This window comes from Pollicipes pollicipes, unplaced genomic scaffold, assembly GCF_011947565.3.
Source record: "Pollicipes pollicipes isolate AB1234 unplaced genomic scaffold, Ppol_2.1 Scaffold_4881;HRSCAF=5763_pilon_pilon_pilon, whole genome shotgun sequence".
Taxonomy (NCBI): Eukaryota; Metazoa; Arthropoda; class Thecostraca; order Pollicipedomorpha; family Pollicipedidae; genus Pollicipes; species Pollicipes pollicipes.
Genome location: NW_023596576.1, coordinates 18,086,789 through 18,098,208, shown reverse-complemented (window position 1 = coordinate 18,098,208; position 11,420 = coordinate 18,086,789). Strand labels below are relative to the sequence as shown.

General features: G+C 55.1%; 1 protein-coding gene across 1 annotated transcript in view; it reads left to right on the top strand.

The window, feature by feature from the left end:
- Window positions 1-11,420, top strand: part of LOC119100071 (hemicentin-2) — a 38,835-nt gene that overhangs the window by 131 nt on the left and 27,284 nt on the right. Inside the window, exons 2-18 of the mRNA XM_037223186.1 lie at window positions 273-368; window positions 531-804; window positions 984-1,131; window positions 1,449-1,699; window positions 2,083-2,227; window positions 2,691-2,785; window positions 3,171-3,321; window positions 3,560-3,681; window positions 4,285-4,428; window positions 4,718-4,846; window positions 5,719-5,831; window positions 8,642-8,756; window positions 9,073-9,248; window positions 9,706-9,814; window positions 10,023-10,227; window positions 10,497-10,660; window positions 10,968-11,093. Of these exons, the coding sequence (XP_037079081.1) occupies window positions 546-804; window positions 984-1,131; window positions 1,449-1,699; window positions 2,083-2,227; window positions 2,691-2,785; window positions 3,171-3,321; window positions 3,560-3,681; window positions 4,285-4,428; window positions 4,718-4,846; window positions 5,719-5,831; window positions 8,642-8,756; window positions 9,073-9,248; window positions 9,706-9,814; window positions 10,023-10,227; window positions 10,497-10,660; window positions 10,968-11,093 (2,452 nt within the window). The 5' untranslated portion in view covers window positions 273-368; window positions 531-545. The remainder of the gene's footprint in view (window positions 1-272; window positions 369-530; window positions 805-983; window positions 1,132-1,448; window positions 1,700-2,082; window positions 2,228-2,690; window positions 2,786-3,170; window positions 3,322-3,559; window positions 3,682-4,284; window positions 4,429-4,717; window positions 4,847-5,718; window positions 5,832-8,641; window positions 8,757-9,072; window positions 9,249-9,705; window positions 9,815-10,022; window positions 10,228-10,496; window positions 10,661-10,967; window positions 11,094-11,420) is intronic.

The window sequence follows — 11,420 nt, the reverse complement described above, 5'->3', positions numbered from 1 at the left end:
AGGTGGACCCAGTCTTTCCCTGCCTGGCCGAGTTGTTGTCTCCCTGGTCCACGCCCAGACGCGGCTGTGCGAGTCGCTGTATTGGCTTCCGTCTGAGGTTCTTCCGGGGCAGTACACCAACAGCAGATCTTCACGCTGCATATGTGCACAAATGCGCCTTTTCGTCATCTCATCGCTTTGACGTATTTTCTCGATCTATTATGAGAAGAGCTTCTCCGCTGTTTGCCCGGCTTAGCTAGATGCTAGTGCTAAATGCCCATGTATCTGCACAGACGCCGGTCTGGAGGACTCTGGCCGGTACGTCTGCACGGCTATCAACAAGTACGGCACCGCGACCCTCAGTGTCAACGTCATCGTGCTGGGAATCGGTAAGGCGGCGGCAAGATGTCTCTAGAGCAGCTTATCTGTGTCTGTGTGGAGAAGCGGGGTTATCAGCCCGCGACGTCGCTCCAGCAGTGGCATAAGTACACGCCCTTCAAACAGCACCTCCGCCGGTCCTGTTGACCTGAGACCCGGACGGCCATCCCCAGAGCCACCGCTGCTTGATGGACGTCTCGCCGCTGGTGCGGGCGGCGCGCGGGGCCCCGCTCGCGCTGCCCTGTCCCGTGATCTCGGCCAACCCGGCGCCGACGTTCGCGTGGGAGCACGACGGCCTTCCGGTGGTGAGCGGCCGGGGCCGCCGGCTGCTGGCCAACGGCACCCTGCTGCTGGCGGCCGTCCGGCGCCGCGACGGCGGCCTCTACCGCTGCACCGCCCGCAACGCGGCCGGCAGCAAAAGCCTCACGACGCAGGTTGATGTGCAGTGTGAGTGGCGCTGGCGGATGACTCCGCGATCCGTGCCGTTATTTGGAGCGCGTCTCTCTCTGCCTGTGAAATGCCGGCTTCAGATTTTTGCTCTGCACTCGTGCGCCTGTAGGCGCGATGTGGCCGCAATGCGTTGAGACGCGTCTGTTCAGACGCCCCCCCCCCCCCGTGCACCGCAGTTTCTCCGGACATCGCATCTCCGGACGAGCCGGCACTGGAAGTGACCGAGAACGCCACCGTCTTCCTGGCGTGTGACGTCAGCGCCGAGCCCGTGCCCCGCGTCCTCTGGGTTAAGCACGGCCAGTTGATTGTGCCTCTGGACAGCAGGTCAGCGGTAGAGTGTGGGGCTGCGTCGATACAGAATCAGACAGAGCAGTGAGGCGTGTACTCGCTGCGACCAATGCGTGCTTGGGTAGGTCAATCCCTTGATCTTCATCTGGACGCATGGTTGAGACGCCAATAAAATCAACAGATAAGTACTTCAGGGCATTTAATCTAGTGCTCTTCTATGTGTATCTTTAAACGCACACGCGTATATCCGAGACTGCGAACATCCAGTGAGCATGCCATCCATAGATCGCACGCCGCTTTCGTCTCCGCCCCCCCCCCCCCCCCTCCCCCCTGACTCCCGTCCCGGCGCCCAGACTGTGGGTGCACGCCAACAACACGCTGCAGATCAGCTCCGTGACCGAGGACGACACGGGCGTATACACGTGCCACGTGAACAACACGCGCGGCACGGCCAGCGCTCGCCGCGCGCTCGTGGTGCACGCGCCGCCGCGCATCGTCAGCATTGAGGCGGACGTGGGGCCTGCGGTGGAGTACGAGCTGGAGCGGCCGCCGCCGCGGCTTGAGCGGCGCGAGCTGGACCGGAATGGGGGCAGCGTCGCTACAGGTGGGTGGGGTCCGGCTGGTCGGGCGGCCAGGAGGATGTGGTCCGATGTAACCGAGGGGTGGTCATAGAGTCCGTTCTTGACTTTTGGGCGACACTTTGAAAGTACAATCCGGGGTTGTAGCGGTGGATGGAAAAGATACGTCCAAGGTGCCGTTTTCCCCAGCCCTGGGCTGTTCTCGGTAGCTCAGGATGGTTAATGATCTGGACTAATTGTATCAGCTCATGGCAGTTGTTGACATTTTTAACGGGTTTCGGAAATTTCTGCGAGCGTAAACAACATTGTTAGTGATATTCAAAGGATAGTTGAGTAAAGAGCAAGTAAGAGAGACCAGAGGAAGAGGATCTGCTAACTCACCTGATCACACTGTGTATACTTGTCGCAGATGAAGCCAACCCCGCCCTAACGGTCAATGAGGGGGACCAAGTCACCATTCTCTGTGACCTGCGACCCGATGACATAGCCCGTGTGACCTGGGAGAGGTCCGGCGCACAAGTCAGCGCCACCCAGTTGGATGATGGCGGCATCAGGTCAGTGACGGGTTGACAAGGTGGTCATGGCGTATGTAGAGCTGCAGATCCGAAGATTCTCAGCTTGCCTGCCGAAAAGTGGGACCTAATGATGTCGATTCCCTAAAAATAATTATGCCCTCTTATCCCATTATGTACCCTTATATACCCTTGCATACCCTCTATACCCTCGATGGGTGCTTATCGTACCCTTCCCGTACCAAATTAGCGATCGTTAGTCGATAGGGACCTTTCATGCAGCCCTTGCTGCAACATTTTTGCAGTAGTTCGCTTAAGTTTTTGCTGGTGCGTGCAGTTTGTAGACAGACGAACGCATTGAGCGTAAAGAACGTTCTTATATGATACCATCTAAAACACCTCTCCACCTGCTTGTCGGAGAATCCCCAGCAGCGATGCAGCATGTATTGTCTAACCGTCCGCTGCCGTCAGCAGCATGTATTGTCTAACCGTCCGCTGCCGTCAGGTTTACGGCCTCTGAGGCCGATGAGGGAACCTACGAATGTAAAGCCAGCAATACGTACGGCAAGACGACAGCGCCCCTCAGTCTCAAAGTCAGACGTGAGTTACGACAGGCTCATAACCAACCTCACCATGATATGCTAAGACGACCTGAAACGGTGCCCTCCCCCCTCCCCCCGCTCCCACGCGCCATTCTGGTAACGGGATCCATCCGCTGCGGGATCTGGCAACAAGCATCTATTGTCGAGTCAACAGCAGTCCCGTGATTTCCGTGTCGTGCACATTGAATTCAACCGTATATGTACGACTGAACAGTACCGCAATGCCAAGCGCTTAGAATGGGACAAAATTTCACGAACTTCGACACTGGATCACGGACAGACTCCTGACGTTTCCGCATGTGCATCCAGCGCTATGTCCCAGTATTTCCTGTTCGGTCTCTGCTATCGAAGTCTCTCACTTCTTCGGAACGTCGCCTGGACAGATCGCCCGAAGTCTTCGGCACAAATGTTCAACGCGAGCGCTGTGGTCGGAGATGACATGACCCTGACCTGCGTGGTGCGGGGCCGACCGAAGCCGCGCGTCACGTGGTTCCGACACGGCCGCCAGATTGACGATGACACGGAGAAGTACAGGTGAGGCAGTGGTGGGCTGAGTGGGACCGGCTAGATGACTTCACCGGACGTCACAGAGAGCCAATACAGGACGCCGGTGGTGCAAACGTCATATTATTATGAACTCCGTGCAGCTGATGATTTGTGACAGAGTCGAACAAGACACAGTTCCAGCCCCAGAGGCCGTTCCGTCGCCGCAGTGACCAACTGCGTTTATTCCTGATGCCTCACCTGACAGCGAGCTGTCACCTTGTTCCAGTCGAACCAGTGGTCATTCGCTGACCGTGCTGGACGTACAGCCGACCGACGCCGGCCTCTACAGCTGCGTGGCCAACAACTCCATCGGTAGTCTCACCAAGCTGACCAACGTCACCGTGCTCGGTGAGACGCCCTGCAGCATCCGCAGCACGCGTTGAAGGCCGGCTTTATGCCCGACGCCGAACACAATGTGTGTTGCGGCGAATGCTGTTGATAATTTTTATCGGATGCAGTTCTGTAAGTCTCCGTGATTGGGCTGGGTCTGTCCATTTTGTCATTTTTAATTGCGCAATGTGTTTTTTCGTAAGTGCATGGTGGGACCAGTATCGCTTACCTATCTGCCACGGCACATAAAACTACTATATTCTAGTGTCTGACTGAGCTTCATCTGGGAAAATAACAGCCCTGGTGAATTATCAGTCTGAAATGCTTAATTTAGCTGATCATCACTGAACTGAACACCAATCAGATGGTGTGCTGTTATTGGGAATTAAGTTCGAGCCACTAACATCACATTTTTATTGAGTACGATGGGACGCGGTAATTCATGGGAACTTTGATGCACTAATCGCCACAGGCATGTCATAAGTGTAAACAAATTCATTAAGTCTTGCATAGATACAGGGCAAACGCTGTATGTCTACACCAGCTACCCTGCCCATTACTGAGTCTAGCCACGTCGCGCCCTGACCGCATCGTCAGCTGACAGCACCAACGCACTTGCAGTTCCTCCGAGGATCAGCTCTGACTTGCCGCGGAAGGTGGCGGTGCGAGACGGCCAGCCGCTCCGCCTGGGTACGACCGTCGCCGGCACCCCGCCTCCGGAGACGCGCTGGCTCAAGGACGGGCAGCCGCTGCCGCCCAGCTCAGGTGCGTCCCGGGCAGGCCGCCAGTCCGGCTGTGGTCGGCGGCGCAGTACGCTCACGGTCTTGAATTATCACGTATCGTACCGGGGCGTCGGGGTAGCAGTGGGCCAGCCGCTGCTGGGACAGTTTACTAGAGTAAAAAACCGCGGCCATTCGTGGGCCTTTTGTTTCAGCTTAAAGACACTGTGCTGCCCTCTGCCTCTGGTCCATCATCAGCACGCTCGTGGCGTCTGGACCGGCCTGGCTGGTGGCCAGTTAACACGACAGGTGACATGGTCGCTCGCTGTCGGCAGGGGCGGTTCCGGAGCAGCCCGGACAGCTATTCATTCCGAGCGCCACACCCGAGGATTCTGGAAAGTACTCCCTGGTAGCCTCAAGTGTGGCCGGAGAGACCCGTCACTCATTCCAGGTCAAGGTCGTGTGTAAGTTACGTGATCTGTCTTATGGCCACATATGGCAAAGGCGCCACTCCCAGTCTTACGCCAATAACCCATGGTGTCCCATGCAAACGCTTCTCGCCTAAATGCGCGGCACAGTGCGACAAAGTGCGGTTCAAGCGTCATGTGCGACTCTTCGCCGTCTGTATTCGTAGGATGGACATTCATACCAGGCAGAGTGGGAGGTTCAGAAAACCATCAGGCCGCCAGAGCAGATTACCTGAAGCAGGGAGGTATCTACAGTTTTGTAGTGGCTGCATAAAACTTTTGGACATATAGATTTACGCAGTAATTGAATTTAAATATCGATATTATGCATGACGTAGTTGTTCAGACCATAGTTCTTTCCTGGTGTGTTCAATGTGCACTGTGTATCATGGGCGTGGCTCCTCAAAATGAATTGGGGGCTGATCGTTAAAAAATGACGCATCCTACGTGGAATACGCCAAAAGGGGATTTCCTCCCGGATTTGGTCCACTGTCTTGCCAACGCTGAGGAGGCGGGGGAAGGTGAAGTTAGGAGGGCTGACCCCCCTAAGCTAATTGGAGAACTACATCCCTGCCGTATGCATGCTAACACACCACACGAGGGCGATAGCATGAAAAATAATCATATCTACTGATTCTGAATGAATGATGTCTCACATCAAAAGAGACAAAACAAACATCGTGGCCCAAGCTCCCTTACGAGAGGGGGGGGGGGGGGAGGGAGCTTAATAGCAGTTACGAGCTGACCGGCAGATGTGATCCTGGAACATCTTGTTTGATATCTCACCTGTCCTGACGACGCGGAGGGACATTCACGTATCCAGCAACTCCTCATGTAATCGAAACCGACCGTGCGATGTTTGCTGGCAGCCCTCGTCGTCAGCGACGAAGGCTGGCAGGACCAGGTGGATGTCATTGACGGCAAGGAGTTCGGCATGAAGTGCCCAGTCACCGGAGACGTCACAGGCATCAAGTGGTACAAGGTTTGTCAACGTGTTCAGGGCGTGTCAGAGCGTGGGAATGTCACAACTAGTTGGAGCTCGTCAGTCAAGTCTTATGTTATGTGATGAATGTTTTCCTCACGGAGATATCGTGGGCACTTGTTCAGCGTCTGTATAGTGCAAGATATAACACATTTTACAATTTATTAATGGTTACAAAACACAACTCTTTACAGTGCACTATGTGTGAACTTCAGCCAAACGATATGCAGCAACACAAAGCACAAAATGTGATAAAAGCCCTGGTAATTTCCCCTTTCTTCAGACAGTATTAAAAACCTTCCTATGTATCGTTACGGCCAGAGCTTAAACGCAATTTACAGCCGGATGCTATCTGTCTTCGGATTCCTACCTTTTCGTAAATATGACATGAGTCTGCCGAATGTTTCGACTAAAGAACACAAGTGCAGTTAAAGGGAGTGCTCCACATTTGAGCACATTGAAGCAAGCATCATATATGATGAAATAGGCTCACATAATTATTGTTATACTTTCGAGCGGAAAAGGCTGCTGTAGACAACACAGTTTTTATGTTTAGTAAATAGGCTCATCCATACGTCATTCCCGATTACGTCATTATATCTTGCACAACAATGTTTGAGAGCCAACTAACGGCCGTTATATCTGTAAAGCGTTTTACACGAATGCCAGATATGAACTACTCGACAATTACATTTTTCTCCGCCTTGATCGCCGCATGGTCTATGGAATGGCAGGATTTGAGTGACGTCATTATGGCATCATGGATGCTTTGGTGACCTTAACATAGTCTTCCCGAAAAAAACTAGACATCTTCGAGAGCGTGTAGCTCAGAAATTAGAAAGGCTTTGGTATCAAGTAAGGCAGTCCTGTGAACTGCATCGCAGTACCCTCAAGATGACTAGGTCAGTTCAAATCCGAATACAGATATGGAACACTCTCTTTAATTGCGGAACACCTACACCATAAAACAGTTCTTCTCTGCCATGCACAATGCCACCCAGTTTTTTCGGACCGCCAGCCAGCCGGGCCCGACCGTCACTCACCGTTCGGTGATACCGGCCTTTTGGACTGGTGGATGACTTATTTTCTTCACTGTTAGACTAAAGTGTCTTATTTGTTCGATGTCTGCAAATGTTTGCTATTTCTAAAGAAGATCAACTCAGCGATCGCCATTGAGTTGATATTGCGTCCTGCTGCTCACCATGATGTGATAGGTAGGCTGTGCCGCCGGGCACGCAGTGGCAGGCTGCACCGCTGAACATGACGGGGCAGGCCCGCATTACCCCTGAGTTTGCCTTGACAATTGGCGGGAGTTACTTGCCGCCAAACATGACATGATAGGCTGCGCTGCCGGGAACGTCGCGATGGGTTGTACGGTTTGGCATGCCGTGGTAGGTAGGCTGTGCCGCTGAGCATACCATGACATGCCACACCCAACGCCTGGCACGACGCGATAACCTGGAGCTGCACAACCGGACACGACTCGACAGAAAGGATGCGCCATTGGGCAGAGATTCATATTTCAGATTCAATAAGGCCTCCAACCCAACCCAAGCACCTACTTTGCCATCAGCCCTTCCAACTTTAGACGGAAAGCGGGTTAAATCGTGAAGAAACTGGACTTCGCTGGAATATTCTGGAAATCTTGGTCATTTTTAGCTGGCTCGGCCGCCTCATTTTGCGGCACGCCGTCCATGCCAACGGGTATGCCGCTGTAAGCTGCGCCACTGAGCAGGTCCTGGTGGGCTGCATTGCAGGACATGTCGTGATTGGTTGGATGTTCCGCGGCGAGCTGTCAAAGCCGCAGACCTTCGATATTAGCCATCGCCTGTGCCTGTTACCTTGCCCTGAGTGCTGCAGGGCATACATACTGGTAAAGCGTTTGCTTGTGTCAAAACTAAGATGCCATGGTTGATTATTTATAGCGGTACCAACCCTTGTAGCTCAAACTTGCAATCTTCATTTCGCCATGTCATTTACTTGGAGGTGTCGTAGCTCTCACCCATGTCACGCCAGGGGGGAAAGAGGCGATCACCCTTTGAGGAGTTGGGGTCCATGGTCCCCGTTCAGACTCCTGAATGGCGTCCGATTTTGTTCATGCATGCATTTTGACAAACTGAGATGCGGAAGTGATGAGTGGTCCCTTTACGGAGCTTTCAGGAGCATTTGGGGCCCCTGGATCGGCAAAAAGGCCCTTTCTGGTGTAAGATGGCGCCTCTGGTATGCAATGGGATGGGATGGGATGAACATGGGATGGAGAGTGAGCTAAATCCAATTGGAGGGTATCGTGGGAAGCGGGTGGGGGGGGGGGGGGGGGCATAAGCGAAACCGTGAACGGAGATCCCCTTGGTCAAAATTTTGTTGACGTGCCTGGCTTTCATAACTGATAAATGGCACACCTGCCGGGTTTGAGATAGAATGGGAACATGTGCTATGTTCCGCAGTATTTATGTAATATGTTCTCAGCATATGTGCGCGACACTTCCCGTCCATTGCGTCCCCGGTGCTGCTGGGTGTGTTGCCTGCACCAAGTGTGAAGGTTCGACAAGTCAGCTGTTGTCTTGTCAGAAACTCCCCCTGCAACGTGGAAAGCTATATTGCAAATAATTGTTGGAAATGCTAGATTGACATCTCACTTGCTGAGATCAAAGAGAATCTGGTGATGCAGTGGTGTTCACACCGATTGACTTCGCATCACGGTGTTCGTTTTACTATGCGAGATGGTGAAGGCGACAGTGCCTGCCCGAGGCACTCGCCGTCTAACCGGGGCTCCGGACCGTGAGGCCGACGTCGCACGCCTCTGCGCCCAGGACGGAAAGAGCATCGCCGAGGTGTTCACCTTCACCCGATCTGATCAGACGCACGTGGTATTCGGCGACGGCGGCCGCAGTCTGCGCATACCGGAGGTGGTCGCGGAGGACTCGGGTGAGTTGTTTCGCTCGCGCTGGCTGCTCCTGGCGCCTCGCTCACAGCCGGTGCAAGCGTCTGAGCAAACACCGCCAGCTCCCGAGAGATTATCTGTATTTTGCAGACTGCTGTGTAGTTTGCGTCGTAACCAGATGAATCCGATGAGAACCATCGCGCGGTATTTTTAGGCATGCCAGTCAAGCGCGTTACTCCGCGGCGCGTTCAGCTGCTGTTCGCAGTCTACAGGCCGTGATCGGCCGTCCGACGCTCAGCTACTGGCTGGGCAGTCTCTCACGTAGGTGTGCCACGCTCTGCCCCCCCCCCCCCTCCCCAGGTCAGTACACATGCGAGGCCGAGACGGAGGCGGGCAGCGTGAAGTTCAGCACCAAGTTGAATGTGCTGGTGCCGCCGCGGTTCGGCGATCCGTTCCACGAGCCACGCGAAAGCGTGCTGACCGAGCATGAGCAGCTGCAGCTCGACTGTCAGGTGGACGGCTACCCCGTGCCGCAGGTCAGTCCCGACACGGATCATAGGCGGCTCCCCCTCCCCAGGTCGGGTTTCTAAGTTCCAGCGGCCATTATTCCGGATATGTCCTTATTTACTCTTGCTGTAACTGTTCAACGCCTGGAGATCACTTGGAGCGAAATCTGAGTCTGCAAACTGCCTGTGAGCAGTGCGCAAGTATTTGGACTTTGGCTCAGAAAACGCAACGAATTACTTTCGCCGAAAGTCATAGCTGTATTGGTGCGGAGCGTTGCTGCCTCACCACAGACAGGAGGCCGTAATTATGTAAAGATCTGCGTCAGTTTGTAGCTTCTTTCCCTCCCAACTGCCCAACTCCAGACTTATATGGTAGCTTGCCAATGCTCACGGAACCTTATTTCAAGTTACACTTGGGCAGAAGCGTATCTGCGCAGCTGTGTTTCCTTGCCACGACGTGCGGCTGCCAACGATGTCCTGCCTCCAGGTCCGCTGGTTTAAGGACGGCCTGCCCATCCCGGAGGACAGCGTGAGGCAGGTGATGGTGTCGGCAGATGGGGAGAAGCTCACACTGCGCGGACAGCTCGGCGTTGCAGGTGGGCGGCCCAGCCCCGGCAGGCCAGCTGGCTTGGTACATTGGCAGCTCGCCAGCTCGAAACCCGCCACGAACTTGGGCGTGATGAACCCAGCTTGACATGTTAGAACCCGTCCAACTCCAATTTGACGTGCCGGGTTACCGTGCGAGAGCTTTGTCCACTGTTACCGCCTCGCCGACGCGCTGCAGCGGTGTCACCCCGTCCGCAGGCGACTACAGCTGTGAGGTGGTGAACAGCGCAGGCACCGCGCGTCGTCAGTTCCCGGTGCGCGTGAAGGTGGCGCCGCGGCCGGCCGGGCCCGACCCGCAGCGGGTTACCGTCTTCCGCGGCGACACGGTCACTCTCAACTGCTCGGTGGTGGGCGCGCCGCCGCCCCGAAACGTCTGGAACAAGGACGGCCGCCAGGTGGTCGGGTTCGTGACGTCACACGCTGCCGGCTGCGGCTGGAGGGCCTGTGGTCCGGACGGAGACGGCTCGGAGGGGCGGGGCAGAGCCGGGATCAGGGCTAATGACAGCGTTCGGTAGATGTGAATGTACCGAAACAGGTACCGTCAAAAAGCAGCAGAGTGTGGTGTAACACGCAATGGGCATGACATCTGGTGTTACGATCGGTGCACACGCAGTGTGACAGTGGCAGTGCAAGGGACGTCTTAAGGTCAGGCTCTCTGACCCTGTGTTGCAGTGTATCCTGGGCGGATCCGGAGTTCGCGTACTACCCTCTGCTCGGCGAGCTGTCGGACCGCCTGCTGGTCAGCTCGGCCCGCCTCTCCGACGCAGGCCAGTTCGAGTGTATCGGCAAGAACCGGCTGGGGGAGGCCAGGCGACGCATCCAACTCATTGTGAACGGTGCGTCCCTCTGTCAGACGACAGCTTGATGTGGTCTTTTTCAGAATCGTTCGTGTCCATCGCACGTGTTAACGATTTATCAACCAATACTCCGGTTCTTTGGAAGGTTCCTTAAGCCGATCCGTGGCTCGTCGCAAACGTAGGACAGTACTCTATCGATGTCATCTTTGACTTGCCCGTTGCTAATCTGCTTTTGAGCGACGTCATAAAGCATTACACGCCAGCGGTTAGCAGCCGGATAGCGCTACGGTCAGCCCCGGCCTAGGCAGCCAATAAGTCCCCTGACTAGCGACGCTGCTGTCGGCAGGTGTTCCCGTGATAGATGGTGCTGGGGAGGAGGTGCGCCGACTGCCGGTGATACCGGGGGATTCGATCACCCTCTCCTGTCCCGTGCAGTCGTACCCGCTGGCCACAGTCACCTGGACCAAGGATGGTACGTGGCGGCCCGCCAGAGTCGCCTGGAATCATGATGGCCGTCGTGCGGTATCTTGACCAATGATGGTGTGTTGGTGCGTGTGTTAACTGAGGCCAAAGTTTACGTGGAAGGCGCCCTGTCCTGCCGGCCCAAGAGTTGTATGTGGTGGATGTCTCCTGTTGCTCGAAACCGCCGTGGCACGTCATGGGTGCAGCTGGACGAAATGGGCTCGAATCGCTGGTATATTAATGACCCGATGGTATCGCATTAGACTTCGGATTCCGAGGCTAGGGTTCATATCCGCAGCAGTTCGTAACAGTGCACTGCCACTATCTCGACAGGCAG